At 43.4% G+C, this 22,386-nt stretch overlaps 1 protein-coding gene across 3 annotated transcripts in view; it reads left to right on the top strand.

Moving 5' to 3' along the window:
* GRIP1 (glutamate receptor interacting protein 1) overlaps window positions 1-22,386 on the top strand; it is a 609,495-nt gene that overhangs the window by 554,240 nt on the left and 32,869 nt on the right. For all 3 annotated transcript variants that reach the window (XM_087814557.1, XM_016199615.2, XM_087814556.1), the window contains 5 exons: window positions 4,587-4,656; window positions 6,545-6,690; window positions 16,053-16,197; window positions 19,166-19,305; window positions 19,697-19,891. In XM_087814557.1, the coding sequence (XP_087670683.1) occupies window positions 4,587-4,656; window positions 6,545-6,690; window positions 16,053-16,197; window positions 19,166-19,305; window positions 19,697-19,891 (696 nt within the window). The remainder of the gene's footprint in view (window positions 1-4,586; window positions 4,657-6,544; window positions 6,691-16,052; window positions 16,198-19,165; window positions 19,306-19,696; window positions 19,892-22,386) is intronic.

Here is a 22,386-nt window from a genome sequence, read left to right on the forward strand (position 1 = left end):
GATGGATATGTTTCCAACTTGATGAATCCACGAGCCATGGATGAAAACAGACCCACACCAAGGCACATCATCATGAGGGTGCAAGGGCTCCAAGGATGCAAGAAAGAAGAGTTAAAAGATAAACTGTCACATTAAATTTTTTAAGAGTTTGGTTGAGCAAAAATAGATTCAAACCAGGCACTGCCAAACCAGTAGTGGTTAGGAACACTCAGCCCACATGAGCCAGGGGAAGGTTAGTTGGCTGTAACTGGTTGTCCTTACTGTGTTGATTTCATAATCTTGAGGCATTTACAGGCTTAGATTTTGGTTTGCTTCCATCGACCGTCATGGCATTAGAACCACCTCAATCTAATGGCCTCCATGTTTAATTAATTTAACAGAAATGAAGAAAACCTCTGGTTTCCCAGGGTCTGCGGGGAGGAAGTCCCCAAGATCTGTGTAGCAACCCTAGAAAGCAAACAGTTCAGACAGATTGTAAACCTCTGATAGAATTCCTGATATGGTTTAACATATTAAGAAGAGATTTACATAACCTGGGACATCTGAGGACTTGAATTCATGATAAACACAAAACTAGGCAAACAAAGGCATCAGGACAACAGACCACAGGGAAAGTATATCCTGCGGAAAAGGCAAGAAATCATAATGGGCTATGTGACCTGTCTGAGAATACTGTTTACATAGTCATACTAAAATAAATACCAAATATAATATTGATCTTACAAAAAATTAAGACAAAACTTTATTGGTAGAATGAGGGGGAAGGCAAGAAACATACATGAATATGGTGGTGGTGGTTTAGAGATGGAAGGAAATTAACTCATCTTTCATAATAGAAAGTAAATCATTAACACTGAAAAATAAATAGTAATAGCTGTATGTTATTTAGCAACTTAGAGGCAGCCAAAAGTTGCATCTGGATAAGCAAGAAGTAAGGGCTGCTCTTCTAGAACTTTTAACTCTTTAAATTGTACGCATGTATAATTTCTGTATAAGTAAAAATAATATGTGTGTAGTTTCCTTGTAAGGATCAAGAATGTATACTTAGGAGCAGCATAAAAAATACAGGGTGAGCAAGAGTAGGTTTCCAGTGGTGAATGCTTGACACACAGGGCTTATTCTGGCATTATTATTTAGGAATTATTGTATTATTTTTCATGCAAGCAACTGTAAACCTACTTTTGCCCCACTCTGCATATAATGTTATACAAATGGGTACTTTTGATTTGGGATAAAATTTCCAGTGACATCGTCTTGCTGGATTACAAAGAAGCTGTCAAAGTCGTGACGATGAGTTTTGAAAAAGCTTGTAGATGACTCAAAGCGTGCCTCTCTAGTAACAACAAAAACAGCTGACATTGGAGATACGAGTGGCGAGTTTGAATTAACATTGTTTTATGAACAATGAGTGGGGGAAAGGCAGCACTTTAAATTTCATATATATCGCATGACGTGGGATTTTGCATCATCGCTCTTTCCCGTTTGTCAGCCTTTCAGTTTTGTATGTTGACCCAATTTATATCAAGGTTTCCAAAGGTTATGATTGTTTTTTTCTTTTTCAGAACTTAATAACCTTTCATTGCCCTTCTTCTCTAAGCCACGTTCTTGACCCCTATAGTGTCACCTCCTCCCCATAGGACATGTTTGTATGGCCTTCCCAGTTGGGATCACTTCTCGGAAGAGAGAAAACTATTTCTGGCCTAACCAACCCAGCCTCTCCTTTTATCCAGCTTCTCTCAGATTTCGTGGCCAGTGCCCAGAGCAGAAGCGCCTCGCCCATAGTTGGTGTTCAGTAACTATGTGGTACTGGAGTGATTCTGTGGAGAATGCCCATCACGTTCAAAACACTGAGTGCTAGTGAATCCTCACTGAAAGTGTCACAAATTCAGAAGCCCCCAGGAGGGAGGCAAGGTAGTGAGCAAGGTCCTTCCAATGAGAACAGTGGCAAACTGATGGCCGCCGGAGGGGAGGCGGGAGGGGAGACTGGGTGAAAAAGGTGAAGGGATTGAGAAATACGGACTGGTAGTTACAAAATAGTCACAGGGATGTAAAATAGAGCATAGGGAATATCGTCAATAATATTGTAATAACTATGTATGGTGCCAGTGGGTACTGGAAATACCGAGGGGAACATATTGTAAAAAATATGATTGTCTAACCACTATGCTGTACATCTGAAACTAATGCAAAATAATACTGAATGTAAGCTGTAGTTGAAAGAAATAAGAGAGAGAACAAAGGGAGAAGGAGGATCCATCTAAAGGGGGGAGTGTGGAAATGAGTCCGGTGTGGCCGGGCAATCATACCAAGAAACAGGCAGTGCATTCTGTGTGCACTGGCCCAATCACTCTACATCTGAAAACAACCTGAACAGCAACTCTATGAGATAAGCACTATTATTAATCTTCATCACCACTGTGCAGACAAGAAACCTAGGTGCCTGCAGACTGCGTGCTTAAGCGCACATGGCTAATAAGTGGTAGAGCCAGGATTTTAAATGGAAGCATTCTAAAGTCCCAGTAACCACGATACCACATTGCCTTTCTAATTTTTTTTAAAAGGAAAAAAATATATAAAACTACAATCTTGATATGTTGCCAACTAATTTAATTTTTTAAAGCACTACAATCCAAGCAAAGCATGCTGGGTGTGTGACTTCTTCTCAGGTAGTGGGTAGTTCAAATACGATGCCAGGGTGCACACACCATGACCGAGTCCCCAAAGCATGCATTGCCACATTGCACATGCCTGGTAGGCATGGTAGTGACACTGTCAGGAGCTCAGAGAGATTTGGCCCCCTTCTGGGTTCAATTTTATCACTCCAGTGGGCATCCACCCTGAAGAACCTTTCAAACCTCAGGTATTGCTTAAAAGAGAAAGAGAAGGATCTAGTAGACATGGGAATGGCCACCATACTTGTCTGTAGACCGTAAGAAGTTTCATACCTCTCTGGAAATCTGTGTGGGTTTGTCCAAGAGGTCACAGTGCTTGTTTCCTCTGTTGCCAAGATGACACAGATGGGTTTGATGCATTTTCTTGCCTCTACTATTGTTTTGTTTCAGACCATTTCAGTGGAACATGGATTTTAAAAAAAGGGAAATATTGAATGTTCTGTTATGTTCCTTCTGCTTGGCAGGATATTGTGTAAATTCGTTGGCAGATGATGGGAAAGTTGTACTTGCTGGTAATTACAAAGTTTTTATTTCTGTGCCCCGTGCCCAGAACAATTTGCTATTCTGGAATATGGCATGAGTAAGAATGCTAGATGTGCACATTTCTCTAGAGGAATTATTTCAAAACATTGAGTGGAGGTATGAATTATGAATTAATTGTAGTGAGTAGAATGTTTCACATCCTTTGCTAGAAGCCAAGAATAATGATTGAATGAAGTCCCATTAACATTTCCTGTGGACTAATTCAGACAGTGGGTAAGGTATTGGTACATGGGTTTGCTTTTTCTTTCAATGTTGTGTCGAGATATTAAACCATCTGTTCTTGTGCATAAACGTTTTTCTGGGATTCAGATGGGATTATGGGCTATGATATGGTTCTATGATTATTATGGGGTGATCAGACTGTTTATAAGGAAATCTTACATTAGGGGCCTTTTAATGATCACTACAGGCTTAGGTTGGCAAAACAGCTTGGAAGTAAATTGTTTTTTTACAAATGTTGGTGTGGTTAATTTTAAGTATCAGCCTAAATTAAATGATATTTCTAAATTCTTAAAATGATATTTTTGTACTTATTTGGACTATAGTTCATTTTCAAGATTAATTCTAAGTAGTCTCATTACCAATTGCTTTTCATTCTCATCAAATGGAAATATTCCTAAGAAAATTTGTAAAGCTCAAAGTTGATCACTGTGCCGGATAACAGTTTTATTTGTAAACTCAATAAAACTTATATGTACCTGATCATATTATGAATATGCATAAAAATATAATCAAGTAGCACCAAATATTTACTACTGTCAATAAAATAGTTGCATTCCAAAACATTTTAGAACATTCTAGGTATGAACCTGTAAAAAAACAAATTAAAAATTTATAGTGTAGCTAACAAAAAATTAACATCTGAGAAAAAAAACCAAAACTTTAAAACAGTGATTCCCATCCACTTTCCCACCCAGAACACTTGAGTAGTACAGTACATTTCCATGAATGGTGGTGTCCCCTCCCTTTACAGGAGTCAGGGTGACCTGGGAGAAGGGATCACACATGAGCACCACTAAACGGAGCCCCCTGTGGCTTTTCATGCTCTCCTATTGGGGCATTCACCTTTCACCTCCGTCTCTTGAGAACCACAGATTAAAATAGATTTAAATCTGATGGGCAGCTCTCCAATTGCTTTCTGCAACTGCAAATCTAAAATGACTTTGCTTTAGTTTTTAAGTTTATAAATACTTTGATGTAAACGTATTTTTACATCAAGAAGACGTAGTGTGCACATTGCTAATTCATTGCTTGATCACCTTCGCGTTACATACAAACTGTACTTGTATGAACAGTTGTTACAAAACAGGAAATGCATAGTAGTAGGTGAATCGTGGATATAAAAATGTGACTATTCTTTCTTTATTACAGCGCCATCCAGCAGAAAACCAGGAGACCCCCTTGTCATTTCAGATATCAAAAAAGGCAGCGTGGCACACAGGTAAGGAAAATGGATTTTCTGTTCATTCCAAGGCATTTCTTAATTAAAGCAGAAATGACCCTCTGCCACACCCCAGCAGACCTTGCTAATGGGTTGTGATGGTCTCAATATATTCCAGGCAGCCCCTATTAATCAATCATACTTGACATGCCTGATATCAGTGGCTATTGTAGAAATCTCTCATCCTGTCCATTTCTTTCTTTTTTTAAAATTTATCTTTACTGTTGAACCTATTACAGATGTCCCCCATTTCCCCCCATTAACCCCCTTCACCCCACTCTTGCCCCTCCCCAGGCTTTCACCGCACTATTTTCTTTGTCCAAGGGTTATGCATATATGCATATAAGTTCTTTTTTATTTTAATTCTTTTTTTAAAATTTATCTTTATTGTTGAAAGTATTATAGATGTCCCCTTTTTGCCCCATTGGTCCCTTCTATCCCACACCCTCACCCCCCCCAAGGGCTTCACCACGCTATTGTCTGTGTCCATTTATTTCTGCACCCAGTACAGAAACACACGCCTGCAAATGTTTTCTAAGATCTTTTATAAGCCCAACAAAGGCTCTCCTTCACCAATCATATTCCATCTTTCGTTTTCCAACTAAAAGCCTGACCATGTGGATATGACAGACACCCCACATGGAGACAGTAGCTGGTTGTAAGAGCTTTGCTAGGTGCCAGAATGTCCTTCCTGGCCAAGCCAGATCCTTCAGCCTTAATGTTTATATCTCCTATTTGGCCCATCTACCATCAAAATCTAGAAGTCTCAAACTTGGTTTCAGAGATCAAAAATATTTTTAAATGATTGGGGAATACTAATATAAGACTGTTAACTTTTGTTATTTTCCAGTTAAGGACTTTTTTTTAAAATCCCATCTATTATCACAGCCATTTCATTAAAGAAATATTTTAACTCTCAAAAAGCAGTAAGGACAGTATGTGAGTGTAGGTGTACAGGTAAAGGCTCTTCAGTGACAGGGGCTCATAGAGTGGCTTGTCTGTCACGTCGCAGTTGGGAGCGAGGCAGGCGGTGCAGGGCTGGGAAGCAGCTCTGCCATTCTCACCAGCCTGCTCAGCGCTGCAGCCTTCCAGCCGCAGGAAGGAGGTGGGGGCGCTGCCCACAGGGCCTGGCATGTGCATCTCTAGGGTGTGATCCCAACGAAGGGAGGAGAGAGTGGATGCTGGGAAGCAACTTGCCATCTCCGTCACAGACATTATGCATAAAGGACAGTTCTTACCAAAACATAACCTTATTTACAAATACGTGTGTATGCACGCACGCACCTACAAACACATAGACATTTGTATTCGTTTTCTTTATCACTGTGGACCTTAAAGCTTTTCAATAGACCCGCAGCGGTCCACAGCTAGTGTCAGATTCGGTGGCCACGCTCCAGGTGGGCAGCACTGGACTCGCCTCTCCGGCCCACGGCAGCCGCAGGGAGCTTCCCACCAGGCAGAAATGGCAGAGGCTCCGAGGCTCCAATCTCGGGCCTCCGCTAAGCCCACCCCACCTTCACTCCCTCACCCCGTCCTAGTGTCTGGCTGCCAAGGATCCAAAGTGGCACGGCAGCGTGGAGAAGCATGCGGGCACCGGGCATCGCCCCCCTTCCCAGGAGCCTTAGAGTTCTCTAGTGAAGCTGACAGTGTGTCCTGGTTAGTAGAAGACAGCACAAGAGAAGACTATTCTTTATGCTCTGCAATTAATGTTATGGCAGCCATCCAAAGACTGGAAAAAAGGGGGGGTTGTCAGTAAAATTCAATTTAAAAACAGCTGAAGAGCCTCTTTTCCTCTAAAGACAACCGTAATGCTGCATTACGCTTAACGCCTCTTCACGGCCTGGGTACGTGGTCATCGTCACTTGTGTTGCTGTGCATTTACCAACAGAACTGGAACCCTGGAACTTGGCGACAAATTACTTGCAATAGATAACATTCGGCTGGACAACTGCTCCATGGAAGATGCGGTTCAGATCCTCCAGCAGTGTGAAGACCTGGTGAAGCTCAAAATCCGCAAAGATGAAGATAATTCAGGTACTGATGCCTCGCAGTTAAACTGATTTCTCTAACTGCCCATCTGTCACAGAGGATATCAGGCCTTGATGTTTTACATACAGCAGCTGGCTAGTGACATCGCAGCACAGTTTTACATAGTTAAAAAGGTCTTTAAATTGTGCATTGAAAGTGTAGTATCAATTTTAAGTAATGGTGTTTTTAAGTGATATAATTAAGATAGCGTCATTATATAACCATTATTACAACTGTATTTAAATCATTTTCAAAGATGGAAACTAAGTTATCACCCAGTGCCACCCTAATGCAATGGAACAAGTCATTTTCAAGTTGATAATTTTATTACATAATTATAACCATAGTGCATGTTACATTTTTAAACATGTTACCATTTATAACCCTTAATATCTATCATTTTTATTTACTGCCTGTATTTTATTTACCATTCTTCTCTTCTTACTTAGATTGCTTTTAATTGTTGATTATGGTGGATAGTACAATCATGAATATCTGTATGCATAGATATCTTTAGTCAACTTTTCTTTTTTTTGAATTATTATATTAGAAAATAATCCTAGAAGTAAGATTGCTCAGTCAGATTGAAATGGAAATTTTATGATTCCTGATGAGTCTTGTACCATTAAAAGGGCTGTATCCATTTTTAGTGCTTCCAGCATATGTGAATCCATTGGAGCCGTGCTTCTCAGATGTTAGTGGGCTCAGAATTCCCTGAAGAACTTGAAAAAAAAATAAAAACAAACAAACAAAAACCAAACCTCAGCCTGGTGGCCCGGTTAGAGCATCGTCCCATACACCAAAAAGGTTCCAGGTTTGTTCCCCAATTAGGGCACATACAAGAGGCAACCAGTCCATGTTTCTCTCTCATACAGATGTCTCCCCGCCCCCGCCTCCCTTCCTCTCTCTAAAAATCAATAAACATATCCTCAAATGAGGATAACAAAACAACAACGAACGCACAGAACAGAAACAAACTCATAGATAACAGAGAATATTTTTATGGTTACCAGATGGGAGGGAGGTTCGCGGGATGGGTAAAAAGAGGGAAGGGATTAGAAGTACAAATTGGTAGTTACAAAATAATCTCGGGATGTAAAGACAGCCTAGGGAATATAGTCAGTAATGTTATAATAACTATGTATGGTGCCAGATGGGTACTAGAATTATTAGAGTGATCGTTTCATGAGTTATATAAATGTCTAATCACTGTGTTGTACATCTGAAACTAATATAATATTGTTTGTCAACTGTAATTGAAAAATTAAAAATTATTTTTTTAAAGAAAAACACAGTTCTTGGGCATTGCTCCCAGAAGGGGCCTGACACTCTGCATTTCTAACAAACTTCCTCGTGACCCTGCTTTGGTCCAAGGAGCACACTCTGAGTAGCCCTGCAGCAAAGCCCTTTTATCTGATTATGAGAAGAACCTAGAGATAATTGGAAAAAGTCCATTAATTGAAAGAGTCAGCTAATGTGGAGAATTACAGGAAGTAGATATAGCATATCCATAACATAAATGTTTAATTCAAAACATTGCCAGTCTTATGGGTGAAGCCGAGGCCTTTCATATGAATATTCTGCAGAGTATAGTTACAAGTTTGTACTTTTTACCTGTTTGTTTGCCTAAACCATACCCATGATAATTAGTTTATGGTTTCCACTTTTAGGGGGTTTTTGTTTATTTGCTTAATAACAGTGAGAATTTAAAACATTTAAAGCAATCAGAATGCTTACTCCATCTAGATTTTTATTTTCCCCGATGTTTTTTAGTTTTTCCTCTACACAATTAATAGTAGATGTTTGCTTAATGAACCCTACCCCCAATGAATCTTTCCAAAGCATTTGATTTTATTTTCATAGAGCCACTATTCTCGTATTTCATAGGTTATGTAAGATTCATTAAATTACACAGTTACAATACCAAGTAAAACTGGGATAATAGGGGCTTGGAAATAAATGTAATTGACACTAAATTTTTAAGCTTACAACTCAAGAGGTAGCAGGAGCAGAAGAACGCAGGGGAACTAGAGAGAGAAACCTATTAATCTGGAGCATTCCATGACATTAGTCAGTACACTTCGCAGAGGATGGAAAGTCACAGTTAGTCCAGTAAGCTGGTTAGTTGGAGCTTGGCTAAGAGAGCTTCTACTGTTTATAATTTCATCCAAACCAATAATGAGTTATTGTCCACCTGCTGGAGTTGCTGGTAATTAAAGCATCTAGACCTAGAGTTCACGGTCATGTCAGGCAATGTGCTTACGATTCCTACTCAAAGTAAAATAAATTGGTAGTTACATCCAGCTGCACAGCTGGCAAGGATGATTATGTCCAAATATATAGCCAACACTTAAAAATATGCGTAGGTTTCTACTCATTGTTATTTCCCAAGCAACTGGTTTTCCGTGCCAACATTTGCATTCCTCTCCTTATGAGCGTGCTTCGGTTGCACTTTCTCCGTGGAGGGATAAAGCCTCCAGCATCACTCGGTTCTGTCCTAGAGAAGAGGCAAAGCTCTGTGGAGGGCCCCACTTTGCATGATTTGCCAAGCTAAGCAGGTCTCAGCTACCCTCCCTGCAGGGCGGAAAAGCCACGCCAGAGGTGGATATGTTTGGAGCTCACGGCTGGCGATGCTCCAGTTGCAAAGCCAGGCCGAGCAGCTATGCTGGGAGGAGTTTCAGATATAACTGAGCCCCTGAAGAGCCAGGTCCTACTTTCAGTTGTTGCTTTCCTTTGGTTCACTTTTCCCCTTTAGATCTTTCTCCCTCCAGTCCCTATGCCTGGTACGGTAATTATGACATGCTTATTAAGCATATCTTCCAGCCTCACTGGTTTCGTCTGCCTTGCACCGTATCGGAGATGGCAGAACTATTCTCAAATGTTAAGTCTTTGTTTTTCATTCAGTTACACAATCAGCATTTATTTAGTGTGTATGAGGTGAAAGATACTGTGCTAGCGACTGGCAATTCTTAGATTAAAAGGGACACAGTCCCTGCCTGCCCTTAAATCAGTCACCACCTTATAAGAGAAACAGAAGAAAATCAATAATTTGCAACATGATGAATGCTCTAGGGGTATGAACTAAATGTTAAGAGAAGGTGGAGACAGCCATTGACGCCTGGAGAGCTGAAGGAATGCTTCTAACAACCTCGGCCTTGAAATTGTTTAGGAGGGACTGTTAGCATTAATCAGAGGAAGAGTATGAACTAAAAAGGAGGCCAGAGAGCATGGCACATCTTAGTAGCAGATGTAGCTGAAGCAAAAACTATGTGTCAGGATTCGGGAGAGGGAGAGTAGAAAGCTCTACTGCAGCCAGATCCCCGTGGTCCTTCTGAACCGTGTTAAGGCATTGAACTTGCCCAGAAGCCAATGGCGAGGACTTCCAGCAGGGGGGTGAGGCCATAGTACTTGGTCAGTGACCACAGGTTGCAATCATTTCCTGAAGTATTGAATGAGACATTTGAGAGCTTCTGAATCAACTGTTTCTAGTCCAGTCTGGTGGAAGCAGGAGAATCCAATGAATTAGGACACTAGATCGGCCTCACAACTGTCTCTCTGAGGAACGGGAAAGTTAACTTCTCTGGGCATCAGTTTCCTCATCTGTAAATGTCCATTTCATGCCTACTTTGCCTGGCTGTTTTAAGATCTGAGGAGGTAATAAATGGAAGTGCTCAGCAGTAATGTGTGGCACCTAATAAGGCCCAATGAATCCTAACAATCAACAGTCATTATTATGGTGTTATTAAAGCTAATTTTAGCTTTATTTGACAATGGCCAGATCTTTGGAGCACTTGATTGTAGGCATTTCCCTCCCTCTCTAAGCAGAGACTATTCTGGATTGAGGAGCCTTTGCATTTGTTTTCTTTCATTACCACAGAAATATAAATTAAGTAGAGCCAAACAGTTCCTGCCGGGTCCCGGCTCCAAAACAGTGGCTGTTATCCAGCAGCCAAGTCCCCAAAGATGCAAATAACCCTCTTGAAATAAAATCTATTGCTTTAAAATAAGTCAGTCAGAGAAAGACAAGTATCACGTGATCTCACTCATATGTGGAATCTAAGGAACAAAATTAACTGATGAACAAAATAGATCCAGATATACAGAAGCATGGAACAGACTGAGGGATCTCAGAGGGAAGGTGGGGGTGGGTGGGTGGGTTGGTGGGAAGAGATTAACCAAAGAACTTACATGCATACATGCAAAACCCGTGGACACCGACAACAGTGTGGTGAAGGCCTGGGGGATGGGGCAGGGGGGCTGTAGAAGGAGTCAGTGGAGAAAAAGGGGCACATCTGTAATACTTTCAACAATAAAGATACATTTTTTAAAAATTTTAAAAATCTATTGCTTTGCCTTGACTGCCTCTAGATTCGATGTAAATGCAGAGGGGAGAGTTTGGATATCTGAGAAGGAACCCAGAAGCAAAACACTAGAGAATTTGGAGAAATTGTAGGAAGAGATAAATGGAAGCTTCCAAATCTGTCTGAACTACTTTCTAAGGGTCTGCTTAGACCACACAACAGTAAGGAAGCTGTTCCACATGGTTTATTTACCCAGGCCTGTCCCCCTCCAAGAAATGGAGCCATGCTCCGACATGCATTCCGTCACTTTTCCTTGAAATGAACTTTAATTGACCTGTACATTTATGCATCCCGAAGGCTCTCTCCCAAATCCAAGCCTCCCATTCGGCCACAGAAGCAGCTGCCGTTATGGATTCAAGCCAGATAGCGCTCATTCTGTTAAACAGGAGGCACTCGAGAAGTGCAAAAATAACATTGCCAATAAGTAATGCTGCAATTTTGCATCTGTTCCGTGGTCTCATTAATTTTCTTAACTAGAGCTAAGCAGAACAAACAAGTAGGCCAGCCCCCTTTCACATCTTTCACTAAGCGTTGTAAACCTTCTGTTGTGATCTAAAAGCTGCTTATAACATCATTAACATCTGGTTAGGCTCACTTTGCAACTTACTGGTGCTCCTGCATTTTTCCTTTTCAGAAAGTTTCTGTTCTGGTTAGACACTCTGGCTGCTGGTAGTGACTTGGAGTGATTCCACCTCCAAAACGGCTGAGCAGCAGGCAGTTCTCACCTTGCCCCTAAGCTGCAGAGCCTTGCCCGTGCCAATTGAGGTAAAGCCCTAGAAGGCAGATGGAATTGGAAATGCAGCCTGAAGCTGACTCAACCTTTCTTGGGTCTGTGAAGGGAGGGCATTCTAGGTTTGCTGGTTCCCACAGTGGCAACCCAGGTCTTGTTCTCACACTGCATGAGCCAGATTGGGTTTGCATCACTTGGGAGAGGGAAATTTGACCGTGGAGTAGCAGGGAGGATGAGTCCCAGAGCTCTCTTGGAGACCTCTTCCCTTGGAGCCAGTGACTGATGCCGACGTCAACGTTCATTCATCCTTCAGTCATCTGTTCAGGCACCTACCGAAGCATCCTTGGGGCCAGACATAGTTCTAGGCTCCGGGGATGTGAAGATGAAAACCTTTGTTTTCAAGGTGATCTTATTTTAGTGGAGGAGACAAGTAGAGAGATAATGAAAACATCTAGTGAAAAGGACATGCTAGAACATGCAAAAATCGGTTCTTGGAGAGTAAGGAACCTCAGCTATCACATTGCAGTGGTCAGTGGCCCTCTAGAGCTCAGCCCCACCTGAGTGAATCTTTGTCCGTCGTATTTCTCTCGTTAGCAAGAACTTTTTAATCTCTCTCCTTGTCTGTGGGCAGAGGCAAGAATTAAAATAAAAAGGAGAAACACTAGAAGAATACTACAGGAGCTGTGGGATCTCCTAGGAAAGGCCTCTGGCCCTGGCAGAGGAGCCAGGAAGCCTTCCTGGAAGGCAAGACATCTGGGCCAAGTTTTAATGTTCCAGTAGAAATTCTCCAGGGAAAGGAAGATGTTTGTGCACAGGGAGCGACATGTGCAAGGTTAAAGTGGTCAGAAAAGTGCTTTTAAAGAAACTGCAGTGAGGAAGGATTTAGGAGATTAGATTGGAATGGGTGGGTGGGGTGACCCTCTGCAGACAGAGGCTCCAGCTCAGCTCATGCAAAGAAAGGGGTTGGACTTTATTCTTAAAGAATTGGGGAACCAATGAAAAGTACCAAGTAAGAGAGTAACATTCAGATTTATGCTTTTAAAATATTCTAGGAAGAAAAGAAAAGGAATGATATGTTGGCAGCACTGGTGAAAATAAAAGTGAGGGAGAGGGGCAAAGGCTGGATCCCTAGCAGGAAAAAAAAAATGTGGAGAGAAACCATTGCTATGAAAACACTGGGCGGAGCTGAGATGTTGCCTCCTCCAGAGCAAGTGGCCATGGGATGCTCTGGGACCTTGCCTGGGTGGCAAATGGGCCACACAGGTCTGGAGGAGACAGTGTACAAGCAGCCACCGCCACCGCCGTCTGTGAAAATGAGGAAGCCAAGCGAATATCTGTCTACTCAAGGCATCCACATAGAGTGTTCTGAGGGACTTAATGTTTTTGTTAAATTAAATATTTATTATTTGTAATATTTATATTATAAAACCATAAAATTAAATATTTAATAAAATAACATTTTATTAAAATTTTAAATGTTATAAAAACTTCAAATATTTTAAAATAGAGAAAAATTGGTTTAATGAACCATCACACATCACTTAGCATTGACACCTGTGAACGTATGGTCAATCTTGCTTCACCTATACTCCCACTCTAATTAAGACTTCTAAAATATACAATTAAATAACACAGTTTAAAATATTAGCAATAGTTCTTAATATTTTCACTTAATGTTTCCACTTTGCCTAATTTTCATATACATGGGTAGATAGATGATAGATAGATAGATAGATAGATAGATAGATAGATAGATAGATAGATAGATAGATAGATGATAGATAGATAGATAGATAGATGATAGATACATAGATAGATGATAGATACATAGATAGATGATAGATAGATACATAGATAGATGATAGATAGATAGACAGATATAGATCAAATTAGGACCAAAAGGACCACTCATTGCTTTCAGTTGTAATGTCAATTAAATCTCCCCTTTCTCTTTTGTGTTTCTGGCCGTTTATTTGATGAAGAAATCAGAAATCAGCTTCCATTTCTGTCATAATCTAAACACAGCATCACGCCTTTCTGTTTCCACCCCAGCGTGGTCACAGGAACGTGCCCTTCATTTAGATGCTGCCATTTTTTCACTTTCTTGATTTGTGTTTCCATCACTATTTAAACTTGAGCGCCCTGACAGTTGCTTCTAGTGACAGCGAGGCCTCAACAGCTAATTGAAATGTCCCCACCCACGGTGGCCTGAAACTCACTGTCCTAAACCTGTGGACTCCACCGCCAGCGCTGTTTTGCCGTCTTGGTGAGGCAGGGTGCAGAGCTGTTCGGAAATGACCCAGGAGACAGTCGGGGCTGCCTGAAGACGGGCTAGCTAGGGCCGGGCTCTCCGGCCTTCCGTGAGCGGGCCTGCGCCCAGTCGCAGCTCCCCGGCACAGCGGCGGTTTGCATCGCAAGTCCCCGGCCTGGGCAGCCGGCGCCAGGCGCCCGGCAGCTGCCTTGTCCCACAGCTCCCATGAAGAGCCGGTGGCCGGGCCCAGAGAGCTGGGCGCCCACTCACACTGTGCCACGCCGGTGCTAGGGAACAGCGGGGGCCCGGGGCCCCTGCGATACGCAGCCACCCCGAACGGGCCGCGGGTGCCGGTGGGAACCGACATTCAACTCTGCCGGCGCTGGCTAATCAAATGGCTCGCCCGAGCTTTTATCCAGAACGCTGGTGGCACAGGCTGCAAAGTACAGGAAGCATTCCCTGTAACGCGCCGTTCATTTATGTCAAAGCCGGCTCTGAAGGGTGACAACGTATCGCAGTGCAGACACACTTAGACTTTTGACCTCTGCCTCTGTTTGTTGACGACCTGGACCCCGGTGCATCTCTCGGCAGCTCCTTAGCAGACAGACCTTCGGCGGCCTGTTGGCCGCAGCTTAAGTAGGAACCCGGGAGAAGTTGGTGAGCCATTGAACAGAGCTCTTGGGGGCTGCCAGTATAAACGGAGTCTGATAGTGAAGATTTCCATGCACTAAGATGTTGATTTGCACGCTGTGTGCGTGGAGCCGACGGGAGTAGGGCGCTGAGGAAGTGGAGGCGATGGGAACGCTCCAGGACGCCCAGCCTGTGGCCAGAAGTGAAACAAGTGCTGGCGGGAGAGGACACATGGCTTCCAGTGTTCCTCTATAAACCTTTCCTCTTCTGTTCATTGTAATTCTTCGCTGATCATTGAATTGTTAATTCAAGCTTTTCTTTCCCTCCTTATTTTGGGGCTTCCTCTCACAACTGAAGAGCTGCTTGTTGCAGAAACGTGACTGTGTTAATGCTTCTCCATGACAGTCTGGCTGTCAGAGCCGACTGTTTTGTTAAAGTAGCTGCTGGCCCATTTCATTGCATCCCTAGGTATAGAAATGGAACAGCTCCTAAACCGGGCACAGCTCCCCGGCCCAATGAATGAAATAAATGCTCAAAATTTTTACCAAGCCATCAGCAAATAAGACCCTGAGACTTCGTATTTGCAGCCCCGACACAGTCCAAACACCCACCCGTATTGAAGACATCTCGTGACATCTTTCAGACCAATGCTTTGGGCAGACCAGGTGTACGCGTCTTCCTTCACACTAACGTTAAATAGAGAAAATTAACTCCTAATGGCGTGGCAGCCTGCTATATGCTGCTGAAACATAACTTAGATGGCTTTTAATCTCAAGAACAGAGAGAGATAGTCATTCAAACCTGTTACAATATCCATGAATTCACCAGCAGGATGTCCATTGTGGGACACAGTCGGTGGAATGACGTGTAATGGGATTCTAGATTTCCAAGCCAACCTCTCTAAAGCCCCACTTCACCATGTGTAAGTTAAAACTTGTCCCAACCCTGAGTAAAATCGGATTTTCTATATTGAACGTTAGCTGGCTTGTCAAGCCTGCAAGTGGGAATTGCATGGCCCGATTTCTTTGTCACCGCACGACTCCCGCCTCCCAAATGGCCTTCTCCGCCGGGTTCCCTCGCAGGTATCGATGGCTCACTTACAGGCTGCTGAGCCAGCAGCGGGCTGGGCGTGGACACCGTCTGAAGGGCCTGCTGTGCAGCTGGGGGGATCACTCACAGACTTAAAACAGAAGTCATGAGGCAGCGGACCCACTGTCTCCCTGTTAGAGTGTAATATCCTCCTAAGGAAATGCTACTTCCCGAAATAATTATTTTCTGAGACATAATACGCTGATGATGTTCTGAATTTCTGATTTTATGTCTGAATACATATGTCTGAGTTACGTTGCTTTTTTTTCCAAAGAAACCAATTATGACTCCTTGGCATTTATTGCAGATGAGCAAGAAAGTTCCGGAGCAATTATTTACACGGTGGAGCTTAAGCGCTACGGGGGGCCCCTCGGCATCACAATTTCAGGAACCGAAGAGCCATTCGATCCGATAATCATTTCAAGCCTCACTAAAGGGGGATTAGCTGAAAGGTAAGATTTGAAGGAACTGCTACAGTTACCTATGTCTGAGATGGGTTTCCTTCCTCACAGACACATAAGAACGTGCTCCTCTCTCCTGCTTGGTTTAACTGTGGACTTCTTTCAAAGATTGATTTTAGAGCTTGAGAACTCTTGGGCATTGCTCCGTCTTGACTTGAGGGGCACCTAACCATCTGTGAAAGGTTCCAGGGGCTGAGTATTGATATTAGTCTCTAGAAATGTATAAACAGACCACAATTGACTGGAGGTAGATTTATATCGTGTCCATTTTGGGAGAACGAGGCTGAAGTTCATGGAGGTTAAGAGGCTTGTCTGACTCAATTCTGCAAATGTCTACTGAGCCTCTGTTACCTGACAGCACTGGCCTCAGCTGCCGTGTTTTCAGGAGAGGAAGACACGGGCATTATCTTCAAGGATTTGGGGAAACAACGTGTAATATCTTAGTAATATCTTCAATCTGGAAGGTCCACCTGTTCCTTTGGCAGTTTGTTTTCATCAGCATGCACCCCAGCCCCGCTGTTCAGCTGCATCTTTCTGACACATGTTGAGGGGGATAGCCCAGCCATCACAGCCAGGTCTGTGTTCTGTAACCTAGCTCAGGAACATAGAGACGTAGCGTTGCAGAATTTGGGAACTGCAAGGTACCTTAGAAATCATCTCATCCAGCATCGTCACCTGTCAGATGAGGGCCCTGAGGCCACTCAAGAGGGTTACCCTGTTGGAATTCCATGCTCTGATATTAACAGAGACCCCTATAATAGGTACTCTTCAGCCGTCCTCCAATCCTAGGTATCTCTGTTAGAAAACAAGAGCCCGGCTGGGCGTGGCTCAGAGGTCGAGCATCAACCTATGATCCAGGATGATCCCGGTTTGATTCCTGGTCAGGGCACATGCCCGGGTTGTGGGCTCCATCCCCAGTAGGGAACGTGCAGGAGGCAGCTGATCAATGACGACTCTCTCATCATTGATGTTTCTATCCCTCTCTCTCCCCCTCTCTCTGAAATCAATAAAGATATATATATAAAAAAAGAAAACAAGAAAAGATTAATAGTATTTATCTGATTCAGTAAGCAAGTGTTGTATGGCTTACAACATAGATCTTTCATAAACTAGAGATTCCTTGTGAAAGGACGAAGTGATTTTTTTTCAGGGAAAATATTCGTTGAGCGTTGATGCTTTGGGGAAGTTGTTAAGCAGCCCCTCCTAACCTGCACGACCCAGTGTCACTTCTGCTGCCCGGCACTGCCCAGGAAGCCAAAGCGCGCTCAGTCCCAGGCAGCCCCGGGGCTGGGCCGACGCCTTCACTCTGTGGCCGGTGAGCAGCACCCAGGAGGCGAGCGCATGGATTCCCTCTCCGCCGCCGGCACAGGAGGGAGATCCGAGTTTTCCACCCCCGAGTTGCCTGCTGTGAGCCTACTCCTTCCCCACCCCATGTTTCCAAACTAAGATAGATATGCCGAACGTCCGAATTATGAATTCCAGCCTGTGAGTTCAGAATTGGGTGAGGGTAGGAAAAGAAGAGAGGCCAAAGGTTTATTCGTTTATTGATCACTAAATTAATTTTTGTTTTCCATGTTTCAAATAGCGTGCTACACCCTACACATACAGTTTCCTATTTAATCTTCAGGGCTTTCCTGTGAGATGATTACCCCATTGCAGTGATAAGGAGACTGACGCCCAGAGACGTTAACATAGGGTCCCCGGCCCCACATCTGGTAGTGGCAGAGCTGGATTCAAACCTAGCACTGCAGTCACACGCCACGTAACGATGGCCACATATACAACGGTGGTCCCCTAAGATTATGACAGAGCTGAAAAATTCCTATACCTGGCAACAGACATCCTAGCTGTCCAAGTGTGTTAGCACAATGCGTCACTCGTGTTTGTAGTGTTACTGGTGTAAACAAACCTACTGTGCCACCAGTCGTACAAAAAAGCACAGCACATGCAATTATACACAGGACATAGTGCTTGATACTGATAATAAACCACTATGTTACTGGTTTATGTATTTAGTAGGCTATACTTTTTGTTGCTATTTTAGAGTATACTGTTTCTACTGATATAAAAGTATTTGTTGTAAAACAATACATTGTGTTACGCTGGCAGCAACCTCGCACATCTGGTGTTTACTGAGTCTCTCAATTGCATCATTTTCTCTCGTGCTTGATTTGATTTCGTGTTGTTTTGTACAGTAACATGATATACAGGCTTAGAGCTTAGGAGCCATAGGCTGTACCGTACAGGGATGTGGCATTGCAAAAAGTGGGAGCTGCAGGCTACCTTAGAAATCGTCTCATCCAACATCTTCATCTGTCAGGTGGGATAGCCTAGGTGTGTGGTAAGCTACACTATCTAGGTCTGTGTTAAGCACACTCTATGATGTTCACAAGACAGGGAAATCTAAGAACACATTTCCCAGAACGTGTTTCCATTGTTACGCCACGCTTGACTAGTGATTGCGGAGATCCGCCTTTTGCCATCCTTGGAGTCACCAGCAGGGGGCCCTGCCACACCGGGTCTGGTGTATGTATGTCCCCCATCTCTCTGAATCTCGCTTCTGGTGAGCTGGGGTGATGATTATGTTCAACATTTTCAATCTGCAGAAAGAAGGAATGCCCCATGCTAAGCATCACAACATTCATTGTCCAGTATTGTCCATCTCCTTGGGATGTTTAAGAGGGTTAGCAAATGACTCTGCTTTCTTGGACTTTAAAAAGCACACAAGTTCACTTTAACTACTAATTAAAACAATTTTTCTAATTTTATTTGAAACTAAAAAGTAATTCGCAGCAGCTGCAGTTGTCTTGTAACATTGCCCAGGAGAAAGCTAGAAGTGGCTTCTAGAGACCCTTGCCAAGTCTTTATTATTACAAATATATAAAGTATGGCCGGGAATTTATATTCAGTAGCACACAGGGATTATTTCTACCTTTCCTATTGCTATTTTGTGTTTCAGAACTGGCGCAATCCACATAGGAGACCGGATCCTGGCCATCAACAGCAGCAGCTTGAAAGGGAAGCCTCTGAGTGAGGCCATCCATTTGTTACAGATGGCAGGAGAGACTGTCACCTTGAAAATTAAGAAACAGACAGATGGTGAGTGGGTTGAAAGCCACAATTAAGAATTTCCAGTGCATTTCCTTCCCAGAAAGAATGTGCAATTGTCTATGTATGTATTTCTAGGAAAATGACTCTCTAGCCAGGCAGTGTTTGATATCTTTTTATTTAAATTTATCCTGGCCCTGGCCGGTGTGGCTCAGTTGGTTGTCCCATGCACCAAAAGGTCGCTGGTTTGATCCCCGTCAGGGCACATGCCCAGGTTGCAGGCTCGATCCCCAGTAGGGGATGTGCAGGAGGCAGCCGATCAATGTTTCACTCTCACATTGATGTTCCTCTCTCCATCTCCCTTTCTCTCTAAAAATCAATAAAATTTTTAAAAAATACTTAAATTAATTCTGATACTTAAATTTTTTTCCTGTTTTTAAAGCTCAGTCAGCGTCAAGTCCTAAGAAATTCCCCCTTGCCGGCCACTTGAGTGACCTGGGAGACGTGGAGGAAGACCCCTCTCCGGCACAGAAGCCAGGCAAGCTCTCCGACACGTACCCGTCCACCGTGCCCAGTGTGGACAGCGCTGTGGACTCATGGGATGGCTCTGGGATCGATGCCGGCTATGGGAATCAAGGTATGTCCTAGCCCTGAGGAAAGAGAGTGCGTCCTTTTTGAAGCCCACGTTTCTCAAAGGTCCACCCTCTGCTCCGTGGAAAGAATACATTTTACTTGTGTCTGTGTCAATGTAACCATATTGAACACATCACTCTAGTGGCCCTGCTTTTCCTCCGCTGTGAACACTTATCAAACACTAGCAGGCCCCCATTAGACCTGTTGAGGTTCAAGTATTCAGTCCGGAGCTTGTCCTTCAAGCACAGATTAATGTGAGGGTAACCCCACAATAGAGTGGGTCACTGAAGACAGGCCCCATCGTCTTACCGTGTTAGCAAGGATGGATTGGGGAGGCTGACAGTGAGCATAAGAGATTAGCCAATGATTTATCTATTCCTGCCTTCTCCTGATTTTAATAGCAACTTGTAGGGGTTTCACCGAATACTCATTATTAGAAAGTTGTAATCACAATCTATTAAAGGAATGAATCGATTTCTCTTTACAGACATCATCTTCGTACGAACCAGTATAACTAACATCGAAAGTTAAACCTCATTAACAGAAAATAAACACAGAATGTGTTAGTCCGAATACAGAGGATAAACTGAAAGCTTCTTTTAAAAATCTGTCCCCTGCGCCGGCTGGGTGGCTCGGTTGGCTGGAGCGTCATCCCGTGCACCAGAAGTTCCAGGGTTCGGTTCCCGGTCAGGGCACATCCCCAGGCTGTGAGTGTGACCCCAGGGCAGGGTGCTTGAGGGAGGTAACCAATAGATGTTTCACTCTCACATCAATGTTTCTCTCTCTCTCTCAAATCAATAAAAGCATGTCCTGGGGTGAAGATTAAAAAGAAATAATAAGTCATAAATAAAACTCTGTTTCCTTCCTCGCGGTACATAGAATCAAAAGAGAAGTGTATCAAAAAATTATCCATATTTCTCGGTATCTGAGGCTTGCTTCTCTCTGTTGCCTTGTATAAATTTCAGCCTCTGAGTTCCCTCTCTGCCCTGGGTTTAAGTCAGCCAGAGAATGATATACATAAACAGCCTGAGAACACATTTGGGTGTGAGGGTTGCCTTTTAACTTGGTTACTTTTTAGCGGAATCTGCACCCAGTTTGCTCTCTTCCTGGTCCCTCCCCCTTCCCTCCATTTGCCTTTGCCTGTATCACTCTCTGTTAAATCTCCTGAAGGCTGGAGAAAAATGAGAAGAAATATTTCAAAGCTCTCAAGTCATCACTTGTTAGAGATGCTATTAGAATTTGGTGGAGAAAATACTTTGAACACCCCAAATAGAATTGGGACTTTATCTGGCAGTTAACTTTTCTAAGTCATAATACCTTGTAACAGGTAAGTTATGCCGCCAAATAACAGTATTCTCATTGCCTGAGAGTTGATGGACCACCAAGGTCACTCTGGATAAAGAACATTAAGTCAGATTGTTTCGGCGTAGACTCTGAGGCTTATTTGTTAATGTGTTTGTTTACTTATTGTTGATTAATGTGGAGACTTTCCTGTTATACAGATTTCTGTGAGGATGCCATTGACTTTATGGATTCTGCCCCATGAGGTGCTGTGTCATAATTCAGCTATCCCACCCCTTTACACCGTAGGGTCAGGACCACGATCCGCATCCTCAATAGGGGGCCTTTGCCTCATTAGTGGAAAATGAACATCATTTATTATTTATGAAGCATTTTGAAATTTTGAAGTCTTAGGGAACGGAAGTCATAATAATATTAAATGTGGCATTTATAAATTAGAAATCTTTGTGAAGTTGAAGAGAGATTAAAGTAGAGAAGATGGCAATCGGGACAGAATGGAAGTCTCCCAAGGTGATGAGAAAGGGGTAACAAGACCTTATATTTGTAAAACACTTCAGTGTTTACAAAGCGCTTTCCCCAAATGAACCTCAAGTGGTTCTCATCACAAACAGAGAGGTCAAAAGGCTCGTTGATCTCAGGACGTCAGCGTTAGGAGAGAATTCAGAAGTCGGCTCTCTGACACCCTGCAGCCTTGGTGCGTGTCTGGGTCGCTGCTCGACCACGCGGCCTGGGCTGGAGCAGCCCCGCGGCAGGCGGCTGTCCCTTCCCCGTGAGCTAGCCCTGACTCCAGGTCCTCAGCTGCACTGAGCGGAGATCTCTCTGCCTGTAGCTCCTGCCCCTGGTGCTAGCTCTGCCCTCAAGGTCATCGGCAACTAGACGAAGGCCTCTTCCACTTGACAGCCGTTCGGATTCCCAAAGCCAGCTATCGAGCCTTGTTAGAGCCTTTCCTTCTCCGAGCAAAATAGCCCCAGTTCCTCTAACTGTCCCTTGAACTTTGCAGGATGTTTATCATCCTGGGGCCTCTCTTCTGAATATGTTCAGCTTTAACTCCATTCTTATTAAAGCGTAGCTCTCAGGAAGGGCAGTCTGACAGCCCAGAGCGACTCATGCCTGTCACCTTCATCGCTGAAGACTGTAGACCCTACCAGGGCAGCCTCTCTCGATTTAAGAACTTGGATGGTCACATTCTGTCTGTCA

The sequence above is a fragment of the Miniopterus natalensis genome, chromosome 2 (genome assembly GCF_054644295.1).
Source record: "Miniopterus natalensis isolate mMinNat1 chromosome 2, mMinNat1.hap1, whole genome shotgun sequence".
Lineage (NCBI taxonomy): Eukaryota > Metazoa > Chordata > Mammalia > Chiroptera > Miniopteridae > Miniopterus > Miniopterus natalensis.